We start from the raw sequence: 18477 nt of genomic DNA, 5'->3' as shown, positions 1-18477 counted from the left end.
AATAATAATAATAATAATAATAATAATAATAATAAAAATCGAATACTGACAATAATATCTCTAACTTCTACATATAATTCTGGGATGTGATATATGTACTATCACAGTACTTAATCAGACAAGTGATTTCATTTTTAATTTTGAAACTATTACATTGTAAAGGAATCAAACAGGAAGTTCCATAACATTTCCTGTTTTAATGTAGAACTGTTTGAATTAGAAGTTACTTTCTACGACTTATTCTAACGTGAAATGTATTGAATATGTTTCAGATGATTAAGATGATGGTCACAGTGGTGGTGGTGTTTACCGTCTGCTGGCTGCCTTTCAATATCCTTCTGGTGAGTGAAACCTATTAAGATTCCATTATATTTATATTTACTCGTAGTTATCTTATTTCCTAAGCAAGATTATTTTATGAACATGTTATTTGAATTAATTATCAAATAACGTAAAATCGTACTAGTATCATACCACGGTGGGAGTCTAGTGAGAAACTATCAAAATACACTCACGGAGAAGAATAATCGCACACCAAGAAGGAGTTGCCGTTTTGCTCCTTCATTGGGTATGTAGTTACATCTCAAGCAGATAGTCACTTGAACCGCCTTACCAGCAGAGACCGTGAACGTGCTACGTTCCGAGTTCCACATAAAGGCTCGCACAGGTTATTCCTACGTAGTAGAGCGGTGTTTCGGATTGTGGAAAGCCCGTTGACCACTCAATAAGTCTCTATCACGTAACCGAAGGAATTTCGCCCAGTTATCATAGTTCGAGGGCACCTCGCTTGAATACGTGAGGCTGAATGGGCGTATCGACAATTCTCCCGTCACCTAGGCCGTCTTAACCGGGCTGTTAGGGCTCAGAACGCCCTTGACTGATCATCAAGTGAGAGGATCGTCTGATCCTCCGACAAGCAGATCCTACTGTTACCCACTGTTACGGTGTCCGCCATCCAGGCACATGTAATACCATCGTTACAGGCCTCTGCGTCCACCCGAACCATTTCCAGGCGCTTGGCTGAAATTTCACGGCCCCCATTACATGCCCTGCTATTGACACTCACTCGCCGCTGTCTCCGTTTACAGTGGTGTCGTGAACGACAAATCTGGACTACTACGGACCGGAACCGGATTGTCTTTAGTGACGGACCCGGTTCTCTTTGCGCACTGACGATGTCTATGTTCATGTCTGGAGGCCTCATGGTACGCGCCTCAATCTTACCTTTGCTGTGACGCCACATACCGCCTACACTGCTGGTGTGCTGGTCTGGAGGGCAATCACATACGACAGTCGGTCATCCCTAATAGTGATACGAGTCACCTTGATACCAAAGCGATAAGTGAGGGACGTCCTGCAGCTGGATAATGCTCCGCCGCATACAGCAAGTGTATTTCATAAATGCATCCTCTACACTGCCACACTTCCCGATCGCCAGATTTATTGCCCATCGAATATGTCCGGAACTACATGGGGTGCCAAATTTAGCACCCTAGAGGACCAGTTACCAGTTGTAGCAAATATGGACTGATATGTGGCAGGATACCATGCGAAACATGCAAGCCTCCTTGCCCACACGTATCCCATCTTGCATCCAAACCAGAGGTGGATCCACAGGATACAAGATTCTCTCTTCAAGTATTCAATTATCCGCAATAAACTATCCTTTTGCTCTGATGTTGTAATAACTTACTTACATCAACATTACCATCAAGCCTTGACAAGTTGCATGTGATTCCAACTACTCCTTCGTGCGCGATCTTTTTCTTTTTTTTACAGTGGGTGTACATTCATGAACACCACACAGCCGAAGTTCAATCAACTTTTCGTTGCTATATTTACTGCAAATATGTAATAACATAACAATATAAAATCTTAGGTTTTGATGAATATTGTATTAAAGAGGATTGCACCTGGGTTTAATTTTCACAATCCCCTCCACAAAGAATTGCACAGCGTATAATATATGTATTGTTGTTGCTAGGGGCTTTACGTCGCACCGACACAGATAGGTGTTATGGCGACGATGGGAGAGGAAAGGCCTCGGAGTTGGAAGGAAGCGGCCGTGGCCTTAATTAAGGTACAGCCCCAGCATTTGCCTGGTGTGAAAATGGGAAACCACGGAAAACCATCTTCAGGGCAGCCGATAGTGGGATTCGAACCTACTATCTCCCGGATGCAAGCTCACAGCCAACTCGCCCGGTAATATCTGTATTAAAACGGACCTCATCATTAGGACATTGGTAACTGGTCGAATACAATATAATACCATACAGAACGGTCATTACTAGGGCTAGGAGTTTGATGACATGTCAACTTTTAATTTATTCACAATTTGTATATCTAGGTCATTTTCTAAAATTATACGTAATTATTTGATCATTTTGTGGAATTTATTAGACTATTTTATACCTTTTGAGTCACTTTCTTACATGTTTGAGGATTTTGATGCATGTACGCGTGTAGTATGGAATATTACCGCAATTTTAATTGAGGAGGAATACGGAGACTTAAGAATCTTCACAACGCTTCGTCAATCTGGAGACTAAAGAGACTTTCTTCACCCCTCACATCTTGGAAATATCCACATTCCAGGAGAAAAACGTACAGTTGTAACTAATCTGAGAGGGGTGGTGAAAGCGAGGGTAGGAGGACAAATTACATTTGGCCAAGTAATGCCAGACTGTTTTAAGTGTCTCAGTGTAACCATACGAGTGCGGAGTTAACTTTTGTTATCGATTCAGTTTTTATTTGCAGTGTACATATTTAAAATGCCGATATTGAATCCAAGTAGGGCTGCTCATTTCAAACAAATAATTTCGGAATTCGGGGAGGATACTTTTTCTACCGAGGCTGAAATTCTTTTCTGTAACATACGAGTATCTGAAGTAAAAGTGGCGGGGGATTGGAGATTTGCCGTTCAGCAACAAATTGGTCGAGTGAAGCATATACGCGGAATCCTAAATAATGACATACGAAAAGTTCCTCAACTGTTACTCAAACAAAAATCATCCTCCAGTGACGTCAACACGTCCATGCTTTTTAAAGACTTGTATGAAGCTTTGGTTCCTGTCAACATTCCCATCTGGAAAGTGAACAATATTTCATTTAGAAATTTCTTAGAAAATTACACGGGCCGTTCAATTCCGGACCAGTCTACTTTGAGAAAGAACTATGTATCCCACTGCCATGTGAGCACAAGTCTGCGTGAAAAAATATTCGTCTGTATCGATGAAACCAGCGACGTTGAGGGCCATTACATTGTCAATGTTATCGTGGGTACGTTGAAAGTAGATACAAATGGAAAAATCTTTTTGCTCACGATCGAGTATTTGCACTCAGTGAACCATTCAGCAATATGTCACCTCTTTGATAAATCGATCGCACTACTATGGCCTGAGGGTGTAAGACATGACGATATTTCTCTCTTCGTGACTGATGCAGCACCTTAAATAGTTAAAGCTGCTAACGCCATCAAGGTATTTTCCTCAAGAATGATGCACGTAACCTGCCTAGCTCATGCAATCCGCAGAGTAGCCGAAGAAGTCAGATCAAATTTCCCTGAAGATGACAAGCTTGTGTCGCAAAACCAAGAAGATATTTCTTAAGACACCATCACGCCGAGAATTTTTTAAATCCCAAGCACCCGACATTCCATTACCACCGCAGCCTTGCTTCACACGGTGGTTTTCCATTGTTGAACCTTAATTAAGGCCATCGTGACATCCTTCCCTCCCCTAGCCCCTTCCGCCGTAAGACCGCCCAGTGCCGGTCCGACGTAATATATACTAAGTCGCCAAATATCCATCTCTTTTTCTACTTTCAGTTCGGCTATGGAAATTGAACAAGTACTTCCAGAGATGTGGCAGTTGTTAAGAGTGTTGTTAATTATGTACCTTGACCGATGGGTCAATGTCAATGCTTTTGGTTGGACGGACTCGGGTTCGAGTCCCGACAAGGTTAGGGATTTTAACAGTGTCTGCTTAATCCCTTTGAATCAGGAACTGGGTTTTTGTTTGTTTAGCCGGGTTGAGTGGCTCAGGCGGTTGAGGCGCTGGCCTTCTGACCCCAACTTGACAAGTTCGATCCTGGCTTAGTCCGGTGGTATTTGAAGATGCTCAAATACGTCAGCCTCATGTCGGTAAATTTTACTGACACATTAAAGATCTCCTGTGGGACTAAATTCCGATACCTCGGCGTCTCCGGAAACTGTAAAGTAGTTTTTCTAGTTGGTTTACGTCGCACCGACACAGATAGGTCTTATGGCGACGATGGGATAGGAAAGGCCTAGGAGTTGGAAGGAAGCGGCCGTGGCCTTAATTAAGGCACAGTCCCAGCATTTGCCTGGTGTGAAAATGGGAAACCACGGAAAACCTTCTTCAGGGCTGCCGACACTGGGATTCGAACCCACTATCTCCCGGATGCAAGCTCACAGCCGCGTGCCCCTGACCGCACGGCCAACTCGCCCGGTGTGTAAAGTAGGTTACTTCGTAGGACGTAAATCCAAATAACATTATTAGTATGTCTTTGTTACAATACACACCTCTTCACACCTCTTCACACACACACCACACACCAAACTACCAATCAGTACAGAAACACGCAGTAGTGAATACATTCCTCTAAATAGTTTTGACGTCAGGAAAGGCATCCGGTCATGAAACTGAGCCAAGTTCACATATGGGACACAGTTTACACCTGTCACCCCAAAAGGGTGTATAAGAAAAGTGATGGAAGAAGAAGAAGAAGAAGAAGAGTGTTGCTAGGTATTAGCTGCTATCTTCATTTCATATACTGTAAGACCATTAAGAAACAAACCATTCAGTCGAGGGATTTCACTCTAAATTCTAGAAAATGGTTATGACTCATCATATGTGCGAATGGCAGTTCATCCGTATATTGTAGCAAGAACTGCATCCCTAACGAGAGCATCTTCATGAAGTTGGAACATGACAACGTATGACAGCCTATAAACAAATGTATCCTCACAAATAAAACTGGTATCGAGAACATTTTACGGAATTATCACACATACAATGCCAACAATATAAAACAGTATCTTCGTGCGGAATGATATCACATGGAAGTAAATGTACCAGTCATGGATCAGCTACAAGGCTAAATAATTACGAATGAACTTATATAATTATCATGTAATATGAAATGCATCCTATAAAACGAAAATTCCCTTATATACACATTCAGCACAGGCAACCACAAAAGCGTGGAAGAAGGAAGACGGGAGTGAAGAGGAAGATGATTGGTGTAGATCAATATCGGACGGTTATCGGAAGTTGGCAGGGGCGAGGAAAGAAGGAAACAGCTAGGAGTGAAGGAGGTGAAGTGGAATCAAGATTGAAGGGTGAGATGATAATGGTGGCAACGGTGATTATGCTATTGCTAGTCATAGGGGGTGTGGAAGTAAACCCCGGACCGACCCCCAATGGCAACATGAGCTGGGAAGATGTGGAGGTAATAAGGAGGGTGGTAAGGGAGGTGGTGGAAGAAGTATGCCCTTTGAACAAATTAAAAATATGATGAAGGAACAAGTGAATGAATATGAGAATAAGAGGCGATGGATACAGGGAAAAACTGATGAAACAAGGACCAAAGTAGCAATTAACGAGAGAGAAATTGCGTCACTTAAGGAGAAAATAAGGAACATGGAGGAAGAGGTGGTGAAGCTGAAGGCTGAAATAGAAAGCAGCTGCCAAGAACGAAGGATGAAATGCTTATTATTTTTATATGGAGTGCCGGACGAAAAAGGAGAGGACAAAGTGTTGACGATCTACAAGGTTGTGGAACTCATCCAAAAAAGGATGAAAATCAACTTCAGTGAAGTCGATATAGACGATGCAGAAAGGATAGGCAAAGCACGGGGTAACAGGCCGATAAAAGTGAAGTTGTGTTCCACCCTGATGGCGGAAATAGTGATAAGAGGCGCGGATAATCTACGGAGCACGAAAATCTGGATCAAAAGAGACATGGGAAGAGAAGGGATGAGGAATATAAATACCCTAAAAACATTTAGTCCGGGCCAGACTTCAAGGGCTAAAAGCTTATATTAAGAGGCAACATCTAGTGGTATCCAATGGACAGTGGACTAGGTTTTGGCCAGTGACGAAACTATGGGATTTAGAAGAGAATATGAAGAAAGAAGAAGAAATGGGGAAGAGAGTGGAAGAAAGGCAAGTTATGGTCAGCAGCCTTGGAAAAGATGGATACGGTGATAAGGAAACAACCACGAGGAGTAGGAAGTTGGGAGAGGTAAGGCAGGGAGATGTGCATGGTGAAAGTGTGATCGTACATAGTGAAAAAGAAAGTGCAGTAGATAACGGGTTGAAAATAGGAAGGTTTAGGAATACCGGTACGGACATAGATAGTGAAGAAGAAAGTCAGAGAGGCGAATGCAGTGAAGGAATGGATATGCAGAGTGAAGAGGTAAGAGCAGCGGAAACCAGGCAGAGAATAGAGCTGTTTTTGAGCCACGGGAGAAGCAGGAGTTTACGGGAAATGTGGGGGTTGAAGAAAAATAAAGAGGGTGGAATCACAAGAAGTAAAAACCCTAAGAAGTTAGTAAGTAAAAAAGGAATAGTGGTTGAAATCATGGTGGTATTATAAGGAAAGATAGTTAAATTGGATTATTATTATTATTCATAAGGGGTTGATTTGGTGATATGTGAGATTGATTATGGTAAGAGATAGAGTGTTTATGTTAGTTGTATAACAGGAAGTAAATTTATGGTGGAAATGTATTGTCATTTGAAAGAGATAGATTTGGTGGTGTAGTTGAGATAAGAGTGATTAAATTATAGAGATGGTATCGTAATTATTGAAGGAGTAAGAGGAGGTGGTATAATTGAATGTGGAGGATGATTAAGAGTTGGTGTCGGTGGAGCGTAAAGAATGATGATATTTAAGGAAAGGTGAAAAGGATATAGTTGGAAGGTGAGTGGAGTACGGTTGGTAAAGTGCTGAAGGTGGTGAGATTTGGTGATATGTATGTTTATAGTGAGCAACGAGAGGTAACGAGAAAGTTGAAAGTTTGAGATAATGGAGTGATTGTTAATAAGGAAAGATTATCGTTAAAAATTGACAAGAGGAGGCAGGATAATGATGGATGTAGTGTTATTTGTAAGGGTTTGATTTGGTGGTTTGTGAAAGTAATTATTTACGAGAGCCACGATGGATGGAGAATGAGAGAGGAATGAAGTTTAAATGGCAGTCATGAGTGTGTCGGTATTGTGTATGGTTGTATATGTTTGAAGGGCAAGTTGTTTATTAGCAATCAAATCGTATTTTAAGAGCATATACTTTTAGCAAGTTAATAGTGGATTGGTATATAAAAGTGGTTGGTTGTCGATACGAAATGATGCTTAAAAAATAGATATGGTACTTTGAGTGGAAGTGGAGTGTGATTATTATGGTTAATGGAAAAGTAGAGGGCACATCATATAAGTGTGTACAGTTGCATATGTATGTGTAGAAAGTAATGGGTGGATGTAACTGGAGTGATGCGAGGAAGTGATACGCGTTTATGAAGGAAAATCGTGGTGAAAAGTGGTGGAATAAGAGGTTGAATTGGTGGTATATAGTGAGTGAAATGAAGGGTTGAAGTTAATAATTGTTTATGGTTGTATATGTTTGGAGGGCAAGTTGTTTTTTAGCAATCAAATGGTATTCTAAGAGAATATACTTTTAGCAAGTTAATGGTGGATTGGTATATAAAGGTGGCGGTTGTTGATACGAAATGTTGCCTATTTTGAGTGGAAGTGAAGTGTGAGTATTATGGTTATTGGAAAAGTTGAGGGCACCTAATATAAGTGTTTACAGTTGCATATGTATAAATGGCAAGTGCGTATTAGCAAGCTAAGGATAATTTAAGGGGGATATGCTTTTATAAAGTAATGGTGGATCGGTATGTAAACGTGGTGGCTGTAGGTATGAAATGATGATTAAAGGATGAGTATGGTAACTGGAGTCGAAGTGGAGTGGAAGTGGAGATTGATCATTCTGGGTATTGGAAAGGATAGTGCACCAAATGGTACAGTGTAGCCTTGATTGACGTGATCGGGTAATAGATGCAAATTACATTTGTAAGGAGTATTGTATACAGAAGTGAGATGGCATAGTGATTAAGTGTAATCCTACGTAGTGGTCAAATGTGATTATAAGCACCAAGTGGAAACAGGAAGGTAATGAAGATCACAACTCAGCAGTAATGCAACGTGATGACTGGGCAGCAAGTGATAGTAGATTCAGCGAGGAGAGGTAGGTGTGGAATGTAAGGTCTTGCTGTCTCAGTCAGACGAGGCGAAGGAAGACTCTGTCCCCCGTATGAGTGGCCTTGTAACAAGAGGTCGATGTGCCGTTCTGCCATAGTTCATTTTATTTTGTCATTTGCCTTTGTTATTTTTGCCTCTTTGCCTTATGCTCATTTAAATTGTTGCACTAACATGGCTATCGGTTCTCCAAGAGGAAGATGTCCGTGGGCCAATTGGCAGTAATTCATTTAATGCTATTTTAGTTATTTTATGAGAATCTGTTCTATGTGTATCTAAGATAATGACTCTCTAGGTTGGGCACTATTATTTTTTCTCCATTAATGGATCAATAAGGTAGAAATGTAGATCTGGAGAAAACATAAAGAATAAAGATTACAAGTAGTCGGAAGGACGACTACCTACACAAAATTATTTACATATTTGAATTTTAAAAAATGAACTGGAAATTGACGCACGCCAGAAAATGTGATTGACAGAAAGCATAGAAATGCACACGCTCCCAATGGGCCAGACCCCTCGGAACACGTCCGGCTCACAGAATAGTGATCAAGGAAGTGATGCCAAGCCCAGCCAGGTGTCTGGGAGGAAACTAGAAACCTTTTCAGTTAAGGGCCAATAAGCATGCGACCGAGCTCGATAGCTGCAGTCGCTTAAGTGCGGCCAGTATCCAGTATTCGGGAGTTAGTAGGTTCGAACCCCACTGTCGGCAGCCCTGAAAATGGTTTTCCGTGGTTCCCCATTTTCACACCAGGCAAATGCTGGGGCTGTACTTTAATTAAGGCCACGGCCGCTTCCTTCCCACTCCTAGCCGTTCCCTGTCCCGTCGTCGCCACAAGACCTATCTGTGTCGGTGCGACGTAAAGCAACTAGCAAAAACAATAAGCGTGCGAGAATTCCAAACAGATCGTCCTCCAAATCCAATAAAAAATCAGATTTCCATGTATGGTAATATCGACTTCTAGGGTCCAAGTTAAAATATTTTTGCAACAAGCATCACCGGAAATGCAACTGGGGAAACTAGCGTGTGCACGAACCGGATGACTCACAAGTATGCTTCACTATTTACATAATTTGATAAGCACCAGTGACACGCATAACATCCTCTTCCACTTAAAATCGAACGTGGATTCGAAACCAACAAACATTTTGAATGCACAAACTTTTCCAAATTCCCTAGGAGAGGATGGTTTACCACAGCATACCAGAATTTCTTGAAGAATACTATCTTTATGGCAAATGATCCAGCACATTTTTGCAGTGGGTTCATTACTTGTTTGTGTAGAGTTAGAGATCGCTGAACTGGGGAATGATTGTTCGGCCGTTGCCACCACAGCCTCAACGCCACCTTTCAGTCCCACCAAAACACACTTCAACACAGGTACCGTTCACCTAAATAGACATGTGTGCAATCGTTCATGCGATGACAAACTACGACAAAAGCATACTGCGTTGACGATGTAGCCTTAAAAATGAACACTGGCCATTCCTCCGCACACACACTATTACTGGCTATTTTAAACACCATCCACGTAACTTCCGTCTTCTCCTAAGGCACAGTGCATTCAAAAATACGTTTATTCAAATATGATGCATCGTATTAACCGCGTAATGGTAAAATCACTTTCGACTGACGGCCAGTTGTGATCTGGTATTTATCCAAATGTATATTTTCTCTTTCGAGAGATGGACTGAGTTTCAGGCACATTTTAACTTTGTTCAAATAGTGAACTAATCAGCGAATTAATATTAAATTTGCTGAAAACCAAACGCTTCCATCAATTTTATGAAACGCGAAACAAAATTAAAAGAATAAGAGCAAAACAAATGAACGTGAGCCAGCATTTCCCTAGGCCGAATGATTACATCCAGTGAAAAAGTGACCTAAGAGAATGCTGCACGATCCCTCCTACATATGGTCGTGCGACGAGGAACAACGCCTCTGCAGTTAGTTCGTGATGAATACCGCTCCATATAGCAGAGAAGGTTCTAGCAGAGGAATGTTCGGGTATGGTGAGGTTTTTGACTGCCAAATATGTATATAAGTAATAATAATAATAACGTAAATGTTTCCACCTTTTCAATACAATATATTCACAAAATTACAAAATTATACGGTACTAGTTTCGACCCATCTAGGGGTCATCATCAGCCGTATTGGAGCAAAGATCATTTGTGGCGAAATCCTAAGACAATATTATTTTAAAGAATAACAAGTGAAATGAGATGTTATGGTAATAGTTAATAATACAAGGAATATACATACTAAGAGGTTTTTAACAAAGAATAAAGTATAAATGGGGTGTTGTAAAAATTATAATCATGGAAATCAGTAAGTTCTTGTATTGAAATGAAATATGGCTTAGGAAGAGGGCTTAAGGTGGGGCTGAAGGGTGCGGGAGAAAGTGTAATTGTCTTGGAAAAGTACCTTTGATTAAATTTAGGATTGAGCTTAGGTTGGCTGCATTATTGTTTCTGAGGAAAGTGATAAATAGATCGAAGAGTATGTTGGGTTTCTCTGAGATTTCATTGAGATTGTGACTGGCATTAAAGTATTGGTCTAGGTGTATGTAGTAATTTTCCATTATGTTCAGTAAAGGGCCCTTGTTTGCTAATACGAGGATGTCCATGTCTTGTTCAATATTGGTGAAATTATGGTTATAATCTTGCATGTGTTGGCCGATGGCTGAAAACTTGTTGTATTTTATTGCGTTAGTGTGCTCGTGGTATCTGATAATGAAGTTTCTCCCGGTTTGCCCGATGTAGGTTTTTTTACAGGTGGTACATTTGATCCTATAAACTCCTGATTTTAAAAAACTGCTGGTCTTGTTGATGTGTGAAGTATTGTATAAAACATTCATGTTCTTATTGTTGGTTTTGAAGGCTATTTTAACGCCTTGTTTCTTAAAGATGTTGGTTAACTTGTAGATATCATTGTTGAACGTGAAGGTGGAAAATGTTAGAGGTTTGGTTATTTCTTTTTTGAGGGTAGTTTTTGGGCGATGTTTGTGTTTATTGATTATTCTTTCTATAAAATGATTGCTGAAGCCGTTGAATTTTGCGATTCCGCGGATTGTGTTGAGTTCGTTTTTTAGATCTTTATTGGACATGGGTATGCTGAAGGCTCGGTGAACTAGGCTGTTGTATGTGGCTCGTTTGTGGGACTGGGGGTGCACTGAATCTTGGCGAATGGTGGAGGCTGTTTGAGTGGGTTTTCTGAAAATTTTATAACTGAAAGAATCTGAGTTTCTAGTGATGGTTAAATCTAGAAAGTTGATTTTTTGATTTGATTCGGATTCTAGTGTGAATTTGATATGAGGATCAATATTGTTGAGTCTTAAGAGGGTGGTGGGTGCGTTAATTGATTTCTCATTCATGATTACAAAGACATCGTCGACATATCTGGCCCAAAAGAGAATGTTTTCGAATTCTCTTTTGGGCCAGATATGTCGACGATGTCTTTGTAATCATGAATGAGAAATCAATTAACGCACCCACCACCCTCTTAAGACTCAACAATATTGATCCTCATATCAAATTCACACTAGAATCCGAATCAAATCAAAAAATCAACTTTCTAGATTTAACCATCACTAGAAACTCAGATTCTTTCAGTTATAAAATTTTCAGAAAACCCACTCAAACAGCCTCCACCATTCGCCAAGATTCAGTGCACCCCCAGTCCCACAAACGAGCCACATACAACAGCCTAGTTCACCGAGCCTTCAGCATACCTATGTCCAATAAAGATCTAAAAAACGAACTCAACACAATCCGCGGAATCGCAAAATTCAACGGCTTCAGCAATCATTTTATAGAAAGAATAATCAATAAACACAAACATCGCCCAAAAACTACCCTCAAAAAAGAAATAACCAAACCTCTAACATTTTCCACCTTCACGTTCAACAATGATATCTACAAGTTAACCAACATCTTTAAGAAACAAGGCGTTAAAATAGCCTTCAAAACCAACAATAAGAACATGAATGTTTTATACAATACTTCACACATCAACAAGACCAGCAGTTTTTTAAAATCAGGAGTTTATAGGATCAAATGTACCACCTGTAAAAAAACCTACATCGGGCAAACCGGGAGAAACTTCATTATCAGATACCACGAGCACACTAACGCAATAAAATACAACAAGTTTTCAGCCATCGGCCAACACATGCAAGATTATAACCATAATTTCACCAATATTGAACAAGACATGGACATCCTCGTATTAGCAAACAAGGTCCCTTTACTGAACATAATGGAAAATTACTACATACACCTAGACCAATACTTTAATGCCAGTCACAATCTCAATGAAATCTCAGAGAAACCCAACATACTCTTCGATCTATTTATCACTTTCCTCAGAAACAATAATGCAGCCAACCTAAACTCAATCCTAAATTTAATCAAAGGTACTTTTCCAAGACAATTACACTTTCTCCCGCACCCTTCAGCCCCACCTTAAGCCCTCTTCCTAAGCCATATTTCATTTCAATACAAGAACTTACTGATTTCCATGATTATAATTTTTACAACACCCCATTTATACTTTATTCTTTGTTAAAAACCTCTTAGTATGTATATTCCTTGTATTATTAACTATTACCATAACATCTCATTTCACTTGTTATTCTTTAAAATAATATTGTCTTAGGATTTCGCCACAAATGATCTTTGCTCCAATACGGCTGATGATGACCCCTAGATGGGTCGAAACTAGTACCGTATAATTTTGTAATTTTGTGAATATATTGTATTGAAAAGGTGGAAACATTTACGTTATTATTATTATTACTTATATATTATTCTCAGTTCAATACGGACCAAAAACATGAAATTCATAACCATCAATGCCAAATATGTGTCAAAACACGAGATATACGTATAGCCGCATGCCTGCAATGCACGGCGAGCATTGCTTACCGTTGGCAACTGTGAAACACTGGTACATATGTTTCCAGGAAGGACGCACCTGTTACATTGATTGCTCAAATCCTGGACAATGCCGACACCAGACACAATTACATAGTTTGGCATACTGGTCCAATAAAACAGACGCTGCGTTGATAATGTGGCCTTAAAAACGAACATTAGCCATTCCTTTGTATATACTATTACTCAGAACAATCCGAACTACCGTCTGCAAAGTGCACAATGGGAACCCAAGATTGTCAGTGAGGAAATGTCGAAGAATAGACACGAAATTTACTCGTATGTTGTGTTATCAGGAAGAAAGCAATGCGTTTCTGAAAACAGTGAAACCTAGTGCCACTATTACAAGCTTGAGACATAACATCGAAGCCTACACTGCAAGCACCTGTTATCGACACCCCAAAAGGATAAGACTGTCATCTCTGCTAAAAGTGTATCACAGTAATATTGTTTCGATATATCGGACTTCACTCATCATATTCGTTAAAAAGGGGCAGGCTATCAGTATGGAACGTCATTGTGCAACACTATAATGTTTGTGAAAATAAATCAGTACCAAGTAGCATGGTGCACTCTGTCAGAGGGTGATCTTGCTTCAAGACAAATTTGTTCGGTTTTTGTTTTGTTTCATTTTTCTAGTAATTATAGTCGCACTAACACTTCGAAGGTTTTCGGCGACGCAAGGATCTCAAAGGGCCGGGATTGGGAGGTTCGTGGCCGTGGCTGTAAATAAGATATAGCCCCAGCATTTACCCCGTGTGAAAACGAGAAACTACGGAAAACAATTTTCAGGGCTGTCGACGGTGGGATTCAAACCCACCATCTCCCTTTATAGTTAAAATGACTGTAAAACTTCGAGCGAAGTTTAAGTGGGAAGACCTGTACCCTCCTTACAACATAGACGTTGTGTAGTGTTACTTTTACGTGACTGGTACATTAAAGAATAAGCTGAAAATTCGCACATTTGCTTCACATGCACTATAGAGAACTCTGTCACAGATATTCTCACCCAGATTCCAAGAAACTTTTATTAACGTGAAATTCCTAGGCTGATTACACAATGAGACTAGTCTAAATGCTGCCGTGCTGAGTAGCTCAGGCGGTAGGGTACTGGCCTTCTTAGCTCAAACTGGCAGGTTCGATTATGGTTTAGTCCCAAGATACTTGAAGGTGCTCAAATACATCAGCCTCGTTTCGGTTGAGTTGCCGACAGAAAAAAGAACTCCTGCGGGACAACATTTCGGGCATATCGGCGTCTCAGAAAACCGTAAAAGTAGTTAGTGGGACGGAAAATCAATATTATTACTATTAATATTATTATTATTACTACACAGTGCAACAATAAAAAAAAACTTTTTTTCACACAAGTAGGTGCAATTTATGTTTTTCTGCCTCCTGAATTCGAAACTGACTCTGAAAATATCGTATCACCCACAGTTTTGGCACAAAACGTATACTTTGCTAATAATGATTTGACATATTGAAGTAGTACAAATATATGGCACACGAATCATGCTGAACTAGAATACAAGTTTAAACCAACAACATATTTAAATATGCATACACTGAACAGATGCATACAGAAAATGTGGTAGAAAACATGCACTAACGTAATTTATTCCGTGCTTTCTTAGTTGTCATGGCGTGGCCCCTGCTTTTCCCCTTATGGGGCATTTCCGTGTGCTCACGGTGAAGCATCCAGCAGTAGTCACCCATCATCCGAACATCCCAAGTTCCCTGGTATCGCCCTTCCATGTCCTTTATATCCTGATAGAAACTTTCACCCTGTTCCTCATTTACAGCACCCAGGTTTGGAGGAAAAAATTCAATGTGCGTGATTATAAATGGTCACAAATACATGTAACTATATATGAATGTAACTGAATTAAAATTAAAACACATTATTCAAATATTCATGAAATAAAATACTCAATCGTCGGACTATGTACTCACACTTAGTACTTACCTGATTACTTACACATACAATTGTTGATGGGCGCCAGCTACAAATCAGTGTAACAATAATAGAATGAGAGTCTTGAAAATCTCTAGGGTGTGAGGTAATAAGGTTACTTTGACAGTATAACATATAGGTTCTGGAAAAAGGAGATCAGCGTTCGGCTTCCCCATTAAAACGTGAGGTTATTTGATCTACTATTGAAATGAAACAATTAATTTATTTGATACTAAACAAAATATATTCTTTAAATATTAATTTTAACGAGTGAGATTTACTGTGATAAGTTAAAAGATAATATAAAACTTTGGCATTATACGTGACGGAAACTGTAGGCATTAAATTTGAAATTCTCTTGACTTGACCGAACATTTAAAAGTTATACAAGAAATATATCCCTCACTGGTTCACCTAATTGCACCTTCAACACTTTCAGTGTTATTACGAAGTATTCCTTTGAGTTGGTATCAGCTGTGGGTATTTCAGGCCTAATTTGACGATGTATCCTTTTAGTTTCACAAACGAGATATAGTATGGCTTGAAATTATATTCACACTTCACAATCAACTTTACAAGTAATTCATCGATAACTGTTAGTCTGCATTACGACGACTCAGTATTCGGCTGTCACCGAACTGACACAAGAACTCATCCGAAGAGATTCACGAAAACACACTCCGAACATATCCATTTGGTCACTGGCGATTACGAATCCATATCACTGTTCCCCATTCGTCTCCTTCCAATTGACTTCATGGCAAGTCTCTCCATTTATCTCCTTCCAACCAACTGCTTCCAACCAACTGAACTATCCAACTGACTGCTGCTATAGGATACAGCTCCTATATACACCCATTAGTTGACACATGGTATAACACCCACGTCAGAGCTCAAAATAGATATGATGTCACTCCCACCCGGCTACAAATGTTACATACACTGTGTTGAAATGCCTAAGGCAAATACGGAACTCCCTAAATATGATCTCATCGTTAAATGTGTACAATGACAGAGTGATGACTCGACAGTTACTGTAACAGTATTGCACCATGTGTTGCAATGCTTTAAAAGGTAGTATCACAAATAATATATACATGTCTGATATTAGGCATTAAGTCTCACTCTACATAATTTTGATGCTAATACACACACACAATAAATGAACTACAATGAAGCAAGCTATAATTAATATATAGCCAAATCAGATTATAGAATTTAAGCAAACAATAATAATTACAATAATAATAGGGCCTAATAATAATAATAAGAAGAAGAATGCAGACACAATCATAATAATAATAATAATAATAATAATAATACAGATACAATAATAATAACAATGCATATGAATGCTTGTGACGGGATTTGAACCGTTACAGGTCAGAATGTAAAAAATGTAATTTCAAACTCATTGAGCATCCCAGCATTTTCAACTTTGTCAGCATGTTCTCCACTATGTCGACATACTCTGGGCTAAGATTGTTTTCCAGGAAGTTTTGAACCACACACTTAAAGGCAGTCCAGGCTACTCGCTCCACGGAATTCATTGACTGAAGGAAATCTTCATCTAGCATTACTTTTCGAATATCGGGACCAGTGTACACGCCCTCCTTCAACTTAGCATCTGACAGTTTAGGGAACTTGTTACATAGATATTTGAAACAGTTGCCACACCTAGGTAATTCTATGACAAACTGCTTCAGTATGCCCAGTATTCTGTCTCTTTCCACTAGAGGGTCATACTTGATATTTCTGTCCCCTGGAACCAATTCCAACCTTTGGGGCCTCTGCTCTTGCATATTATATATTATAATAAACACTAAAACACCATATTAAGGTCGAAATGTCACTCAGAATATTATTATAATTTCATTAAATTCCATTATCATTAATTACAAATGTAGGTGATTTGTACAAAAACTGTGGGTGATACGATGTTTTCAGTGTCCTTTTCGAATTAAGGAGGTCGAAATACATAGAGAACGTGTACATTTTCGAAAAACGTTTTTGTGACCTTAAAATTTGTTGCATTGTAGTATTATTATGATTTCTTTCTTAATCCGTTTAACCTCCAGGGTTGGTTCTTCCCTCGGACTCGGCGAGGGATTACCGCGTCTACCGCCTCAAAGGCAGTGTCCTGAAGCGTTGAGACTTTGGGTCGGGGATACAACTGGAATGGAGGACAAGTACGTCGCCCAGGTGACCTCACCTGCTATGATGAACAGGGTCCTTGTGGGGGAATGGAAAGATCGGATTGGATAGACAAGGAAGAGGGAAGAAAACGGCCGTGGCTTTAAGTTGGGTACCATCCCGGCATTTGACTGGAGGAGAAGTGGTAAACCACGGAAAACCACTTCGAGGATGGTTGAGGTGGGAATCGAACTTCCCTCTACTCAGCTGACCTCCCGAGGCTGAGTGTACCCCGTTCCAGCCCTTATACCACTTTTCAAATTTCGTGCCAGAGCCGGGAATCGAACTCTGGCCCCCAGGGATGACAGCTAATCACACTTGACCACTACGCCACAGAGGCGGACATTGTTATGATTACTATCATTATTGCCTAAATGCTGTCTGTGAGAGAAATATATCTAACAACTACTGTAAGTATTCCTGACATATACATAAGTTTACTATAAGAACATCAGTCTGGCCCTCTGTTATTTGACTCACCCTCACATAATCTATTTCTCAGTAACACTCATTGACGAGTATCGTCATATTACATTGATATTATAATTAAATTCACTTGAAGTCATGTAATAGATCACTTTTCTAACTTCTTTAAAGTCATTTAAAAAATCCTAAATATATAATTGATCGGGAAACTTGAAACTAGGCGTCGCGACGGACTAAAATGCATATCAGTGGTGATTTATTGTCTCGAATATTCAGTGCCTATATACATTCAACCAACCATCCTTCCACTCATCAATGCAGTTACCTTAGCAAAACGTACACCTCTGTAGCGTGACGGATAGCATTATTAGTTGCCATCCTCGAGGACCCGGGTTCGATTCCTGGTATTGCCAGTAACTTAAGACTAGCAGGAGGTATATGCATTACACCTCCAATGTGGCCGTGCATGAAAAGAGATGCACCACATCGGGATAAGGACATGAATTTACTTATTTACCATAACAAATAATTATTCCCTGAATAAATTTGTTTAACCAAACAGCCCAACTCTCATCTACTCAGGTTCCCTTTTGCCAGCCTACATTCCTTTGACTTACTTTCATCTTCGTTTCTAAAATACTAAACATATTTGCGATTGGATGATTCCAAGATCGTGGAACGGTC

The 18477-nt window shown here is 39.8% G+C and overlaps 1 protein-coding gene across 1 annotated transcript in view; it reads left to right on the top strand.

The window, feature by feature from the left end:
• The first annotated feature begins 272 nt into the window (after positions 1 to 272).
• The window catches only part of LOC136863732 (RYamide receptor-like), a 126506-nt gene continuing 108301 nt past the window's right edge, over positions 273 to 18477 (top strand). Inside the window, exon 1 of the mRNA XM_067140087.2 lies at positions 273 to 341. Within this exon, the coding sequence (XP_066996188.1) occupies positions 273 to 341 (69 nt within the window). The remainder of the gene's footprint in view (positions 342 to 18477) is intronic.

Source organism: Anabrus simplex, chromosome 2 (assembly GCF_040414725.1).
Source record: "Anabrus simplex isolate iqAnaSimp1 chromosome 2, ASM4041472v1, whole genome shotgun sequence".
In the NCBI taxonomy this organism is placed as follows: Eukaryota; Metazoa; Arthropoda; class Insecta; order Orthoptera; family Tettigoniidae; genus Anabrus; species Anabrus simplex.
This window is presented reverse-complemented; position numbering and strand designations above follow the sequence as displayed.